Genomic DNA, 12884 nt, shown 5'->3' on the forward strand with positions numbered 1-12884 from the left:
TAGATGTATCATTAGATAATTACTGACTTTGTGCCCTTTCATCTCAAGTCATGCGCTGCCTGCTTCCATGTGAACCCAAACTCAATTAGGTTGGACATATGAAAAGCTATACATGAAGTCAATCTGTCATATTCCCTGGCTTAAAGGTGCAGTGTGATCAAAACAGGATCAGACATGAAACTGTGGAGGTTTGGGTTCTGCCGATCATTTTACAATTATAAATAGAAAGAGTTCATTTTACAGTTATAAATAGATAGAGTTGGGGCTACTTGTAGCTGCCACATGAGTAACCAAATATTGGGCAATTGGTTTGGATTATGATATAGATTCTGATGGTGAAGGTGGAATAACCAATCCTATCCATATATCAGATTAAAGTAAGAAAAACCAAATTAACGGTATTAAAATCTGCTTACTAAGTCAATCTAGTTTTGTACATCAAACTGAATTTGTGTCACCTAAGCCACAATATTCAAGCCCATCGATCCGTTTGTGTTATTCTATGATTGCAGATAACTGAAGCCATAAAGAAACGTAGGAAGTATTCAAGCTCATCTCTTCATGTTGAACAACCTCATTTTGGATCTTTTTTTAGTGAAACAAGGTTCGACTAAAAAGAACCTAGCTTGATCCAGTTTCCGGTGCCGCTCAAATCAAACAGAGGAAAGAACACGTATTATAATGGATAAATCTGTTATAAGAGAATGATATAGATGCTTCCATGTGGTTAAATGTTCAAAGGATATAAAAGAAATATCCTCTCATGGACCAATTGCATGACAATTTCTGCTTTATGTAGGTTTGTGAATAAACTAGATTATCTCTTGCTCCGTTTTAAGTTCTTTGCCAATCTGTTAGGTAATCATAGCTAAATTTTATGATGACTAGATAATTATAGCGGACTGGTCATCTCCCCAGTCATGTTTTCTGTTTAATGTTCACTTATAGGGGAAACTGTCTTCGGCATAAAGCCTCCAAGACCATCATTCCCTTATGCCTTCAACTTGAGCGTATAATATACCCATCCAGGCCTCCAAGCTGTTACATCCTTCAATTTGAGTGTTATACTTGCCATCATTGGCAGCCTAGAGGAGTAATGACTGAACTCATTGGCAAAGCAGTGTGCAAAAGATCGGATATCAAGGGAGGAGAAGAAAAGTTCCATGGATACATATACAAAGAGCAAGAGGAAAAAACACCCTTTACAAATACAGTAGATGGGGGCACTTTTATTTCATCCATTTATGTGCTAACTTGCACAGTTGGCACTTTATGTGGCATACAATTTTGAAGCATCTTTCAATTCCTTGGATTCCAGAATTGCTTGCTCGCTAGAGTACTCCTTGACAAGACTAGAACTGCAATAGCTGACTGCAAAGAACTTCAAACATTTTCACACTGCATGATGTAATGCTTGTTTTCCAGCAAAAGCAGTGTGTAGATTTTTAAGAATTTGAAAACGATGTGATCATTGCTTCAACGTTATACAATAACTACACTTCAGATTTCTTGTTTTTGGATGAATGAGATGTCCAGTCCTGAAAATTATGTAAGCTTCCAGTGAAATCTGTAAATAATCCATCAATTCCAATCTTGTTAATCCAATAGTCATACTCTACATAGGGGTCCTGACGGAAGTTGAAGTGAAGGAACATGAACTCATTTCTGTAGGTGTATGGATGCACCTGTCATATTTACATAATAGAATTCAACACTTCGTACAATCAATATATATGAACCATCAGTATCAGATGCTATTATGCAAATTCAAGACTAAAATTATGTGATCTAGAGAAGAAGACTATTGGGTGATATGTGCTTGAAACGTCTGTATGTCATGTCATTATTGGCAAAGGTAAAAAACTAATGCAGCAAGAGATTAAAGAGATTATACCTGCAAATCGTGGGCATGTGCCTTAGCAACAAGATCGGTAGCTGTTGTCAGATGATTCTCCATAGGTGGGACAACTGTATCCTTCCATGGTCCGATGCCAACCACATATTGTTTGATGTAATTGAAATAAGCATCTGAAGTGATCTCTGAGTACGACTGCAAATTACAAGAGAGAATAACTTCGTTTTTTTCTTAAAAACTCTTCTATTACTGCTTTATATAGATTAGTTCACCATCTAAGGAAACCAATTTGCAGAAAAGTCCTTTCTTTTAAAAAGGAGATAAGTGGATGGCATGAAGGAAAAAGAGAAATGGATGGCATTCCCCCCTTGAGAAAATCATTGAAGGAGATTTTCTTTCCAATATACATATCAAGTATATTAAAAGAGATTAAGCTACCACAATTGGGCTTTGTATTAGTAAGTAATATTGTCTTCCTTGGATCGACAGAGAACAATAAAATTCTTCTCTTCTGGCTGCAACACTATGAGCACACATGCATGCAAATTTCATCAATAAGCTAGTTTTTCCAAGGAAATCACCTACATGGAGTGGTTGAGAATAAGTCATGACCAAGACCATCATTAACCTGGCAAGAGGCCTTGGAAATAGAACTACTAATGCCCTTCACCAAATATAAAAGGAACAAATTTACAATTGCAAATTGTTGCTGCTCCTAGATATGAAAAATCAAGAGGCACAAAGCACATAAGTATCTAAACCAAGGAGTTTGGACAACTAAAGCCCGAGCAATTATAGTTCTTAAAGAAGGAAATCTCAACAGCCACCACAATCACATTTAGAAAAGATAAAGAGACAAACCTGGTTTGTATCCTGAGTTGGCACATTGACATCATCAATTAAGAAAATTTTGGGAGAGTCTGTGAGATTTGAGACATATATGAGTGAAGTTGGAGCAAAGGATTGAATAAATATTGGTTGCGACAGCCAGTCCTTTGACATATACTCCCCTTTGTAGCCATATTTCTGAAGTGTCTCAATGAACTTGTCTTCAAATCTCTTCCCACCTGCCCATTTTACCTGTAAAGAGAATCATGTTTTTTATAGAATCTAAATGATCTAGAGGACCCTTTTTAGACAATTGCTATGGAAAAATGGAAAAAGGTTAAATTTTGCCACCAATGAAATGATTTGAAAAAGTGATTGGTATGATTAACAAAATTTTCATCTAAACATCCTGGTATGCTAGCACAAGCAACACTAGCGAGAAAAAGTACATTTGAAAAATGAGGTTAATGAAATGATAGGAATGTTGAGTATTGAATGCTTACAAACAGAATTTTCCAATAGAAATGATCCTCGATTTGTTGACAACTGAAAGAGATTTATGATTATTATGTTGAATTACACATGATTGAAGTACAACAGACCAAAATTAAGTCTGAACCAGTCAGTAAGTGCGATTAGCCAAAGATTTTTTAGCCGAGAACTACTACCAGAAAATGAAATGTCACCGAATGATAATGTGAGTAAGCACCAGCGGAGGAACAAGCATGTCAACAATATTATGAGAGGAGAACTCTCCAAAGAGACGTTGTCTACTTATTTTAGGACTATCAAAATATCATGCGCATCAATCACTCTAAACATGAGATGCATGAACTTCATTATATCATTTGACCAATGCTTGCCTACCTTTCATCTACAAGAATTAAAGAGGAGCTTTTAATCTGTGCTTTCACTGAGTAATAGACAATGAGAAATGCTTAGCTGTCTCTCACCCTCTCTTGCATTCGTCACAAAAAAACAGAAAAGTTCCTTCTCTTAATTTCATTTCAGTGAAGGCTGATTATATATTAGCATATATAGTCAAACAGCATCCCAACATATAAACAAATACATTAGTAAATGATTCTCAGTGCAGTCATAGGAAAAGATATTGTTGAAAGATACTATAAGACAGTTAAAGTATTCAATAACTGGCAATTATTCTTGAGGCGATAAAAACCTTACATGTTCATTGATGAAAACAGGGTTTTTGATTTCAGGATAGATTCCAACAATTCGTGGTGCATCTAATGCAATGGCTATGTACTCTTCAAAGGTAATGATTGGGAATTTTCCTGTATAACATCAAACATGCAGATATACATAAATAAGCCAATGTCTAATTTTCTTTACTATAAGAAAGTACTCAGCATTATGTTGGACCTCCTTGGCTGACAATATTGTCTTGGTTATTTGCCAAGTCCACAGAAGGCCAACATTAGGAACTTCAGATATTTTTTCAACAGCTACATAGTCTGCAATGGTAGTTTTCCAGGAATTCCAACAAAGCTAATCTCATTTTGATACATACTTGTAATGTTCAGATATTTTTTCAACAACTACTAGTCACCGACTAGTTGCTTGCTGTGTTGACAACAAAGTGATTGATTACTGTCAAGTTGTCAACAGACATGATAGTACATGGAATAATAAACTGTAATTGCTAATGATATTCATTTTAACTGTGCTACTTGCAATATGAATATACTGTTGCAGTTCAGATGATGATTGCATATTGTAAATAGATATCTGCCTATGGTTGGGTGAACTAGTTCATTGAGAATAATGTTCAGATAGTGTTGCAAAAAGATAGAAAAAAAAAAAGACTTTGAATGTACCATTGTATGATTGATCCCGAAACTTGTATCTCTGGTTCACTCTCAATGTTTTGATCTCTTCCAAAGTAAAGTCAACTATACAAACACAGACAGATTGTTAGCTTTCTGTTACTCTGGCAGATCATACACTTTTTTAAATAGGAAGAATATGATGGTATTGAAAGAACTGGAAAATTCAGAAAAAATCCTTACAAAAAGATTATGAAGTTAATAACCACAATTACATATTCTAATACTTCTGAAATGGGAAATATAATTATGTGACTAAAATAGTATGTAGAAGTACATTTCAAACGAAGAGGAATTCAAAATGAGAATAAATGTGAAACCATGTTTGAGCTGCCTCTCTGCAGAAGGAAATGTTTCTACCTGTAAAAAATCCAGTAGTGTTAGATCCTTGGACTTCATAGGTTCTTTTGCGATCAGCAAATTCTTTATGATGTATCACATTAGTTACATCATCAAGATATACATCATGGAAACATATGAGAGCACCATCCTTGGTGGCAAGGATATCAGTTTCTATGAAGTCTGCACCTTCCTCAATAGCCCTCTGCATATAAAAGCTTGATTTCAGTCCGAATGGAAGTAGGTATGAAGTATCATTTTTAATCGACATTGAATCTCTTATTGGAATGTCAATGATAGGCAATAGATTCTATTACTTTATATAGATTACAGAGGTACTATTGGCAATTTGGCACGTATAATCTACCATATAAGCAGCGGCGGTTTCTTCTGGAAGCTCTCCGTTTGATCCTCGATGTGCTATATTATATGGGCGAAATGTTTGAATTGGTTGCCGATTTTCCACATCTTGTTTACTTGGGAGAGGGTAGAAGGGTCTTCCGACACAGGCATTTACAAGAGTAAGAACAATAATCGCAAGCAAACCTGCCATCAAGTACACAGAGTTTATGAAATTCTCAACGCATCTGATCATTAAAGCACAAAATTTGAGCTACTGAACATGACCAACCAACGTATCTGATGTTAACTCACACTGAACGTTCATTTTCGCCTTCATTACTAGAAAATTGCAAACCCGCTAAATCCTTGAAGCTGGAGACGAAAGGCACTTACTAAAACGACAAAAACAATCAACGAAACATGGTACATTACGCGAACATGCTTCTTAATTTATCTTAGTACAAAGGAAAGTCTCACCTGATCCATCATCAACTACTCTCAAAACAATAGTATTTCACTGTTAACATCTAGAGAAAAGCTTACTTGATCCCAAGCATAAGATGCAGAAGTTTGAAGGGTAACCAGAAAATGCTCATTATCGACACAAGAAGACCAAAGATTAGGCTGTGTATGTGTTTGTGCGTGTGTGTGTGTGAGAGAGAGAGAGAGAGAGAGAGAGAGTGGCAATGCCGACTAAGATCAGCAATAGGTAAACAAACTCTTTCACGGATTAAAAGCTCTCTTTTATTCAAAGAAAATACCACCAAATACAAGAAAAACGAACGAGGCCATCCAAGCCGACAATAAACAGACCGTGTTCCTTGTCAAAGTCGCGAGTAACATGAGATGGGTGTGCCAAGAAACACCAAAAGAAGCGTTTAACTTTTCGATAACAAGCAGAAACGGCAGGATTTACAACAGAAAAGAAAGAGAAAGGACAGGAGGGCAAAAGGACATGGCACAAAGTTCGGAAATCGATCGCTTACCGAGAGTGCAAAAGAGAGGGGAAGCCATGAGAGCCTTCTCCCAACACCTCCTGGGCATCGATGCAAATAAAAGGAAAAAAAACTCACTACTTTGTTCACCACAGAGATAATGGGAATATTCGATGGCATCACTATCGCCTTATTCCATCCAGACGCCAACTCTTCCGACTGGAAGAAACTTTCCACGACTACGTGATGGGCATGAGAGAGAGAGAAAGAGAGAGCGCGTCAACGACTGGCCCCAAGTTCGAACGACAAAAAAGGCCATAAAAACGATGATGGCATCATAAGAAGGAGCCTCCCAGTGGTCGGTAACGTGTTGCGACCTTATTGTGTGTTAGAGAAGGGCAAAATTATCGAACAAGGATGTAAGTATTGACAGGTGGCTGGCATCGTACCGGGCGGGGATAGAGGCCCTCGCTTGGCCCGATTACTAGAAACCATTAGTTCGGACATTTCTTGGTTAAAATTAATGAATAAATATAATTAATTATAATAAAATATATATAATTATATTAAAGTATAAAATAATTTTAAATATAAGTTATGGAGTTGAGTGAAACATCAGTCAGTACTATCAGTACTCAACCCGATGCCCAGAAAAGCTCTCATCATGAGCTCAGCTTGGCTTGTAAAACCATGAGCTCAAGCTTAGCTTGACTCAAACTAGAAAATATCCACATAACAAGCAGAACTTGACTCGCAGTACAACATCACGCTCAAACTTGACTCGATGGATACTCTTTTTTTTTTTTTTTTAAACTTTCAATGTTAAATTCAGCTCAACAGGTCTGAGTTTGTTTGAAGTTCGCTTAAATGAGTTCGATAAAGCTCATTCAGTGACAAACTCAGTTTTGAATCTACTTCGAGTAGCTCTACTTTAACTATTTAAAGAAATAAAATAAACTAAAAATCAGTCCAAATTCGACACTTCATTTCCACGAGAGACTGACCCTGATCTTCATATTAAACCATTAGTTTACCATTCAGGAATTCTAATGCATTTTTTTTTTCTTTTTGTTGAAGGGAATGAGAACTGACCCATGAAAAATGCAAGGTTTGAGCCAAATCGAATCGAGCTTAAATGATTTGAGTTCACCAAACTCAAACTCGACTCAACTAAATGAGTGAGTTAAAACATCAACTTGAGCTCCACTCATTTAGCAAAAGAGCTGGCTCAAACTTGAGCTGAGATCAAGTTGCATGGTTCGTTGTTCAGGCCTAGACAACCATTGCAGAAGCAGCTCCTTTAAGGATAATGATGGCTAGGATAGAAAAGATGAATTCTTTGACAATGTAAAAGACCATCAGCAAATTTGGAGCTCTATAGTTGGGAGGACCATTATGTTCTTTATTGGTCCATCAGCTTATCCAAAGTTCAACAAGTCCCATAGATCTAGGACACTCTTCTCATTAGTTGGACTTACCGTTCAGTTTTGGAAACGATTATTAATTTTTTGATAAAGTTATCTTAATTAGGAGATAATTATTTAAAAATGTTATTTTATTGTTTAGGAAAGATTATGTTGCTTTGTTAAGATTTTTCTCATCAATAAATACGAGTTCAGATTTAGTAAAGGACTTCATGTTTAACACAAATTCTAGAGTTCTTATTTGCCTTTCCTTCTCTTCTAATTTTCCATTATTTCCTACTTTTGCTGACATCTCTAGATAATCTTTTTCTTCTTAATCATACTCAGTAGATTTTTTTTTATGAATTGAATGATAGAGATACTTCAACTTAGTATCAGTGGTAGAGTGCTTGTTGACAGATGTTTCTGGATAGTGCTTCCTAGCGTTAAGGAGATTTCAACATATCTTTGAATGTTAGATTTTCGCTGGACCCTTGCCCATTTGGTGTAGTGATTAGAGTGCCTTGAATGAGACGGCTATATCTTGTCATTATGTGTTGATTTCTTGGCCTTAGGAAACAAGGCCTTTTTATCTCTAGATGCTTACATCATTGTATGACCTGTTATATCCATAATTTTCAATTAATGAAGGAAGTTCTTTCCTCCTCCTATAGACATGGGCATCATGCTGAACCATGTTAACATCGGTGTTGTTTTTGGTGTATGTGTGAGTTCGAGAGTACTCTCTAGGTGAGTGGGGTTTGACCTACTACCCAAACACTGCTGAAGCCCCCACCCAACCCTTCATCCCCTTGGGTACAAAGCTTGTTTTGGTGCCTGAAGGTGCCGTCCTCGCCATGCTTTAACTTGCATGTGGGTGGCCCATTGTTTGTAGCACAACAAGTTAGTATTCCGGGGCTTCAAAATGGTGACTGGTCGCTTGTCAGCCCCTACCTGATCCTATTGTGCCAACCCCCTTGGGGATGAGTATTCTAAACTTTATGGTATGAAAGCCAAGCTCAAAAGTTGATCTAGATTGATTCTTACGTCATCAACAACGGAATAAGGAGATAACACCTCTGATCCCTAACAATAGGTTGCGGTGCATGACAACTTAAATTCAGCCCCTAAGATAACTATAGAACCTTTGAAAACTGATTCAACTATTTGACATGACCCAAGTCTACGAAATTATTCCTTAGTGGCAGATTTAAACTTGGCCATGTTGCTAGAAACAAGCTTAAATGGTCCGATGGAGATCCTATGCTAGAGGAGTGGGAGTCAAGCGATTGTACTGTTATATCCAGTGTTCAAAATTTAGTTGAAACTAGCCATGACTCGGCCTAACTGGGTCGTGACTCAGCTTGACTTGGCCAAAAGTCGTTTGATTGTGTGTAATCTAGTGATAACTTTTGTATTTCGTACTTAACAAGGTCATTTTTTTAATAATTACTTAATTACTTACTTTTTACATGAATCTTCTAACTTATTGAAATATAACAATTTAGAATATTATTCATTTATTAAATTTACATATTACAAATGAAAAGAAAAACTAATTCTGTTTAACTTCTTGTACAATGTATTTATTTCAAGTTTTAGGACGATCATACTCTTTCTTTTTCTTCTAGATTTTTAGTTTTACATAATACTAACATATATGTCGAATTTGTTAACTATTAAATAGTTGTTAGTGTTGAATATGTTAGTCTTAGTGCTTGATTTTTGTTGACTTGTTTTTCATTGATATATTAATTCTTCACACACAGTTTTCTTTGAAAAATGCAATTACAAATTTTGTTATCAAAGAGATAATATAACTTAGTCATATCATGATTCTTTAATACCATGGACAAGAGACTACTCAGTTTTTTTTTCCTTGAACTAGCTAATGAAGTTTGGTATACATTGCAAGATCTCAACCTCCGATAACATAATCTCACCAAGTGTTTTCAACTATTCCAAGAGATTCACAACTTAAAATAGGGTGACATGATGTTTGTGAAGTATAGTATGAACAACTCCATAGTCAGGTAATCATAACACCATATCTTCACAAGTTAAGTGATATTAGCTCCATTATTATGTGTAGAGAACACATGAAAGAAGTGATGAATTTCTAAAATAAAAATAGTGAATGCAATGATTTTCAAAATGCTCTTATGTATAAACAAAGGGAAGTATTAGGTCAGGTAGTGATCAATTTGAGGAAAAACAATTTATACACTTATTGCAACAAGAACAACCAAAGCAGTAAAAGTGCAGCAGTTGAAAAACAAAAATAATGGAGGAAAAAAGACAACAGACACACATCATGAAGAGTACTCAGAAGCGCTAGTGACTATGGAGAAACTCACGAAGTTATTTCAAAACTTCATCAAACAAAACTTCAAATATAATATTGATGCACTCTACATGTCCAATCTTACTTTAAATCTTATGCTCATAAGCAATGTGACTAAAGTGTTATGTGAACTTTTCACCTTCTAAGGTGGTGTTTCTAGATCGAACCCCTGGGGAGATAATTGGTGAAGGATCTGAGTTTCATGGCCTTTGCTGTTTGAGTTGCAAGAATAAGGTACTGGCAGCCAACAGTAATGAAGTTGAGAATATATTTAAAAATACAATGGTTTTGTGATTGAAGGATCTTCACATCCAGATTGGGTCAACAGTACTTTTGGAGGTGATAAAAAAATACTCTTGGATTTTGTGTGATTATTGGAGAGAATCTTGTTTCTTGAAAGAGTAAAAAGCATGTGGTTATATTTTGACATTCAAGATGCTATAGATACATATATCCAGAAATTATCTTTTTTACAAGAGAATGAAGCATGTAGAGGTTGATTGTTATTTCATTTGTGACAAAGTTCAAAATAAGAAGATCACTACTCCTTTTGTTAAGAGCAAAAATCAATATGCAGGTATTTTCACCAAAGCTTGTCCCAAGGATACGTTCATAAACGTGATAGGAAAGTTGGGAATCATAAATGTTCATGCTTCTCAACTTGAGGGGAGTGTTGAAATACAACTATTTTTGGAGAGTGCTTCCGGCGATTAAGACGATTTCAACGTATCCTTGAACATTATATCTTTGTTGGGCCCTTGCTCATTTGGTTAGGTGATCAGATTGCTTTCCATGAGAAGAATATATCTTGCATTCATGCGTTAATTTCTTGGTTTCAAGGAACAATTTGTTTTGATCTTCCCATGCTTATATCATTGTGTGACCTGTTGTATCCATGATTGTCAATTAAAGAAAAAATCTCCTTCTTCCTAATGGTAGGGAATATGCCGAACCACATTAACATTGGTATTGTTTTTGGTGTGTGTGAGAGTTTTTGAGTTCTTTGATCTTTACATCCCAATTTTGGTCGATAAAGGATCAGACCCACATCTCCTTCAAATAAATTCAAACCAACTTTATGATTTGGTCCCTATTTCAAACCAAAACCTATTCACTCCATCTCAATCCCAACCACGTTTGAGGCTATCTCTCATCCAAATCCAAATGGCAGACCCAAACAAGTCGCCTCTCCCAATTGCTGAAATTTCATGATCAGTTGCACATCCCATTGTAGATCCTACTTTAAAGAACCATGATGACTAATTTCAGAGTATTGGAGGTACTTCAATCATCAAGGTCCTAATCCATGAGAATATGATGTTGAATATTGTATCAAGAAATATCTCATGAGCAATCATCAGAAGTTGGCAATGACATCTCATTGATTTCAGAAGTTAATGAAAGTATGCTGAATCTAGTTATATCATGCTTGTAAGACTATGAAAAGAAGGTTCCGGTAGCTTGGAATAGATGGTTATATAGTCAAATCTATCTGTAAGTTTTTTATCAACAAGTGAAGGAAGACCACAAAGACCAGACAATTTCTTGACTAGGAAATTTTATGCAAAGAATTAGAAGTCTTCACTTAAAGTGGGAGCACATCAGCATAAACAGTTGTAGCACCGGTAAACTACATGATGCTATGCAAGTCATACTTGACCTTTTCTATCAATAAAAGTGAATCAATAGTTAAAAAGTTTGTATGACTTGTGTATTGAAAAAGTTATTTGTCTCATGGTGTGCCAAAAAATCTAGTATTACATGTAGAGATCTTAAATTTGGTTTCTGGAGCAATTGCAAAGGGCCTTGGACACAAAACTCAAATTGAACACATTTCACCCCAGAAATGAGTCGATTGAAACAACTCATGTATGACATGTTTTTGAATAATGTCCATGTTCTCATTAGTGCTCCGATCCAAATAAATGGGATCCAAAAAACACAACCCGACAGGCTTGATAACCAAATCCCATCCCAGAACTTACTTGCAACCCAATCCCTAATTAGATTTGGGTTACAAATCTGAAACCAACATCCATTATTATTGACTTCTCTGGGCTCGCAGAAGATATTTGAGAAAAACCAGACAAGCCCACCTTGGGTCCAAACACAAACCAAGAAATAGTGGACCCAATGCCACCAAAACCTAAAGCTATCCTACCTTATATCTAACTTCAAATGAGAAACCCCATCTTTTCTAAATCAGATCCAAAAAAAACCTATATACCTGCCTGAGTTGGCATAATTTATGACAATGGAGGTTGCTCCGAGATCCATTGTCCATTTGATGCCTCAACAAGGGGTTTATCTCATACATAGAACACCTGCTTCAAATTCGTTTGATCTATTTCAGTGACAAGGAGACCAATTGAAGTGGAGGATTTCCTCAAATTTGTGTTGTTTGAATCATCTGCCAAACTCCTCCCTCCTCCCATGGATCACATTTTGCGTGTGGAGAGAGGTTGAAAGAACAGGAAGCACCCAGACTCTGAGAAGATTGGTCCATGAGCTTATTCAAAGTTTACCTCGCCCACTGGATTGGACCCAGGACACTCTTCCTGTTAGTATTTATAGGTCTTTTTCCTTATTTTGGTTTATTTCTTAGTTTAATAAACAATTTTTAATTTTGATAATTATCTTGAGTTTAAAAAACGACTGTTTATAAAAAATTATTTTAATAAAAAAAAGTTTGTTCTTCCGTCTAAGATTCTTTCTCATTTTATGAATGAACGAGTCCGGCCGTTATGCACTTCAAATTCAGAGTTAGAATGGTAGGACCACCGGCTCTGAACGTATGTATGTTAAAAAAAGTTGTAAAGTTTTTTCATCGTGTTGTCCCCTCAAATCCTGGCACTCGGAGCTTTTACTCTTCAAAGATTTCTCGTTATTTGAAGAAAAAAGGCCTCGTTGAAAAGGTAACGCCCTGTTTGGTTGGAGGGGATGGGAGTGAAAGGGATGGAGGGAAGGAAGGGAAAAGAAAGGAAAGAAAAG

General features: G+C 36.1%; 1 protein-coding gene across 1 annotated transcript; it reads right to left on the reverse strand.

Moving 5' to 3' along the window:
* Window positions 1-1109: 1109 nt before the first annotated feature.
* LOC116258092 (glycerophosphodiester phosphodiesterase GDPD6) lies at window positions 1110-6494 on the reverse strand. The gene is made up of 8 exons (XM_031635195.2): window positions 6198-6494; window positions 5237-5415; window positions 4891-5074; window positions 4522-4596; window positions 3869-3978; window positions 2717-2935; window positions 1895-2050; window positions 1110-1685 (listed from the first exon to the last, which is right to left on the reverse strand). Exons 1-8 carry the CDS (start codon window positions 6253-6255, stop codon window positions 1494-1496), a joined length of 1173 nt encoding a protein of 390 aa, XP_031491055.1. The 5' UTR covers window positions 6256-6494; the 3' UTR covers window positions 1110-1493.
* Between the last annotated feature and the right edge of the window lie 6390 nt (window positions 6495-12884).

This window comes from Nymphaea colorata, chromosome 7, assembly GCF_008831285.2.
Source record: "Nymphaea colorata isolate Beijing-Zhang1983 chromosome 7, ASM883128v2, whole genome shotgun sequence".
NCBI lineage: Eukaryota > Viridiplantae > Streptophyta > Magnoliopsida > Nymphaeales > Nymphaeaceae > Nymphaea > Nymphaea colorata.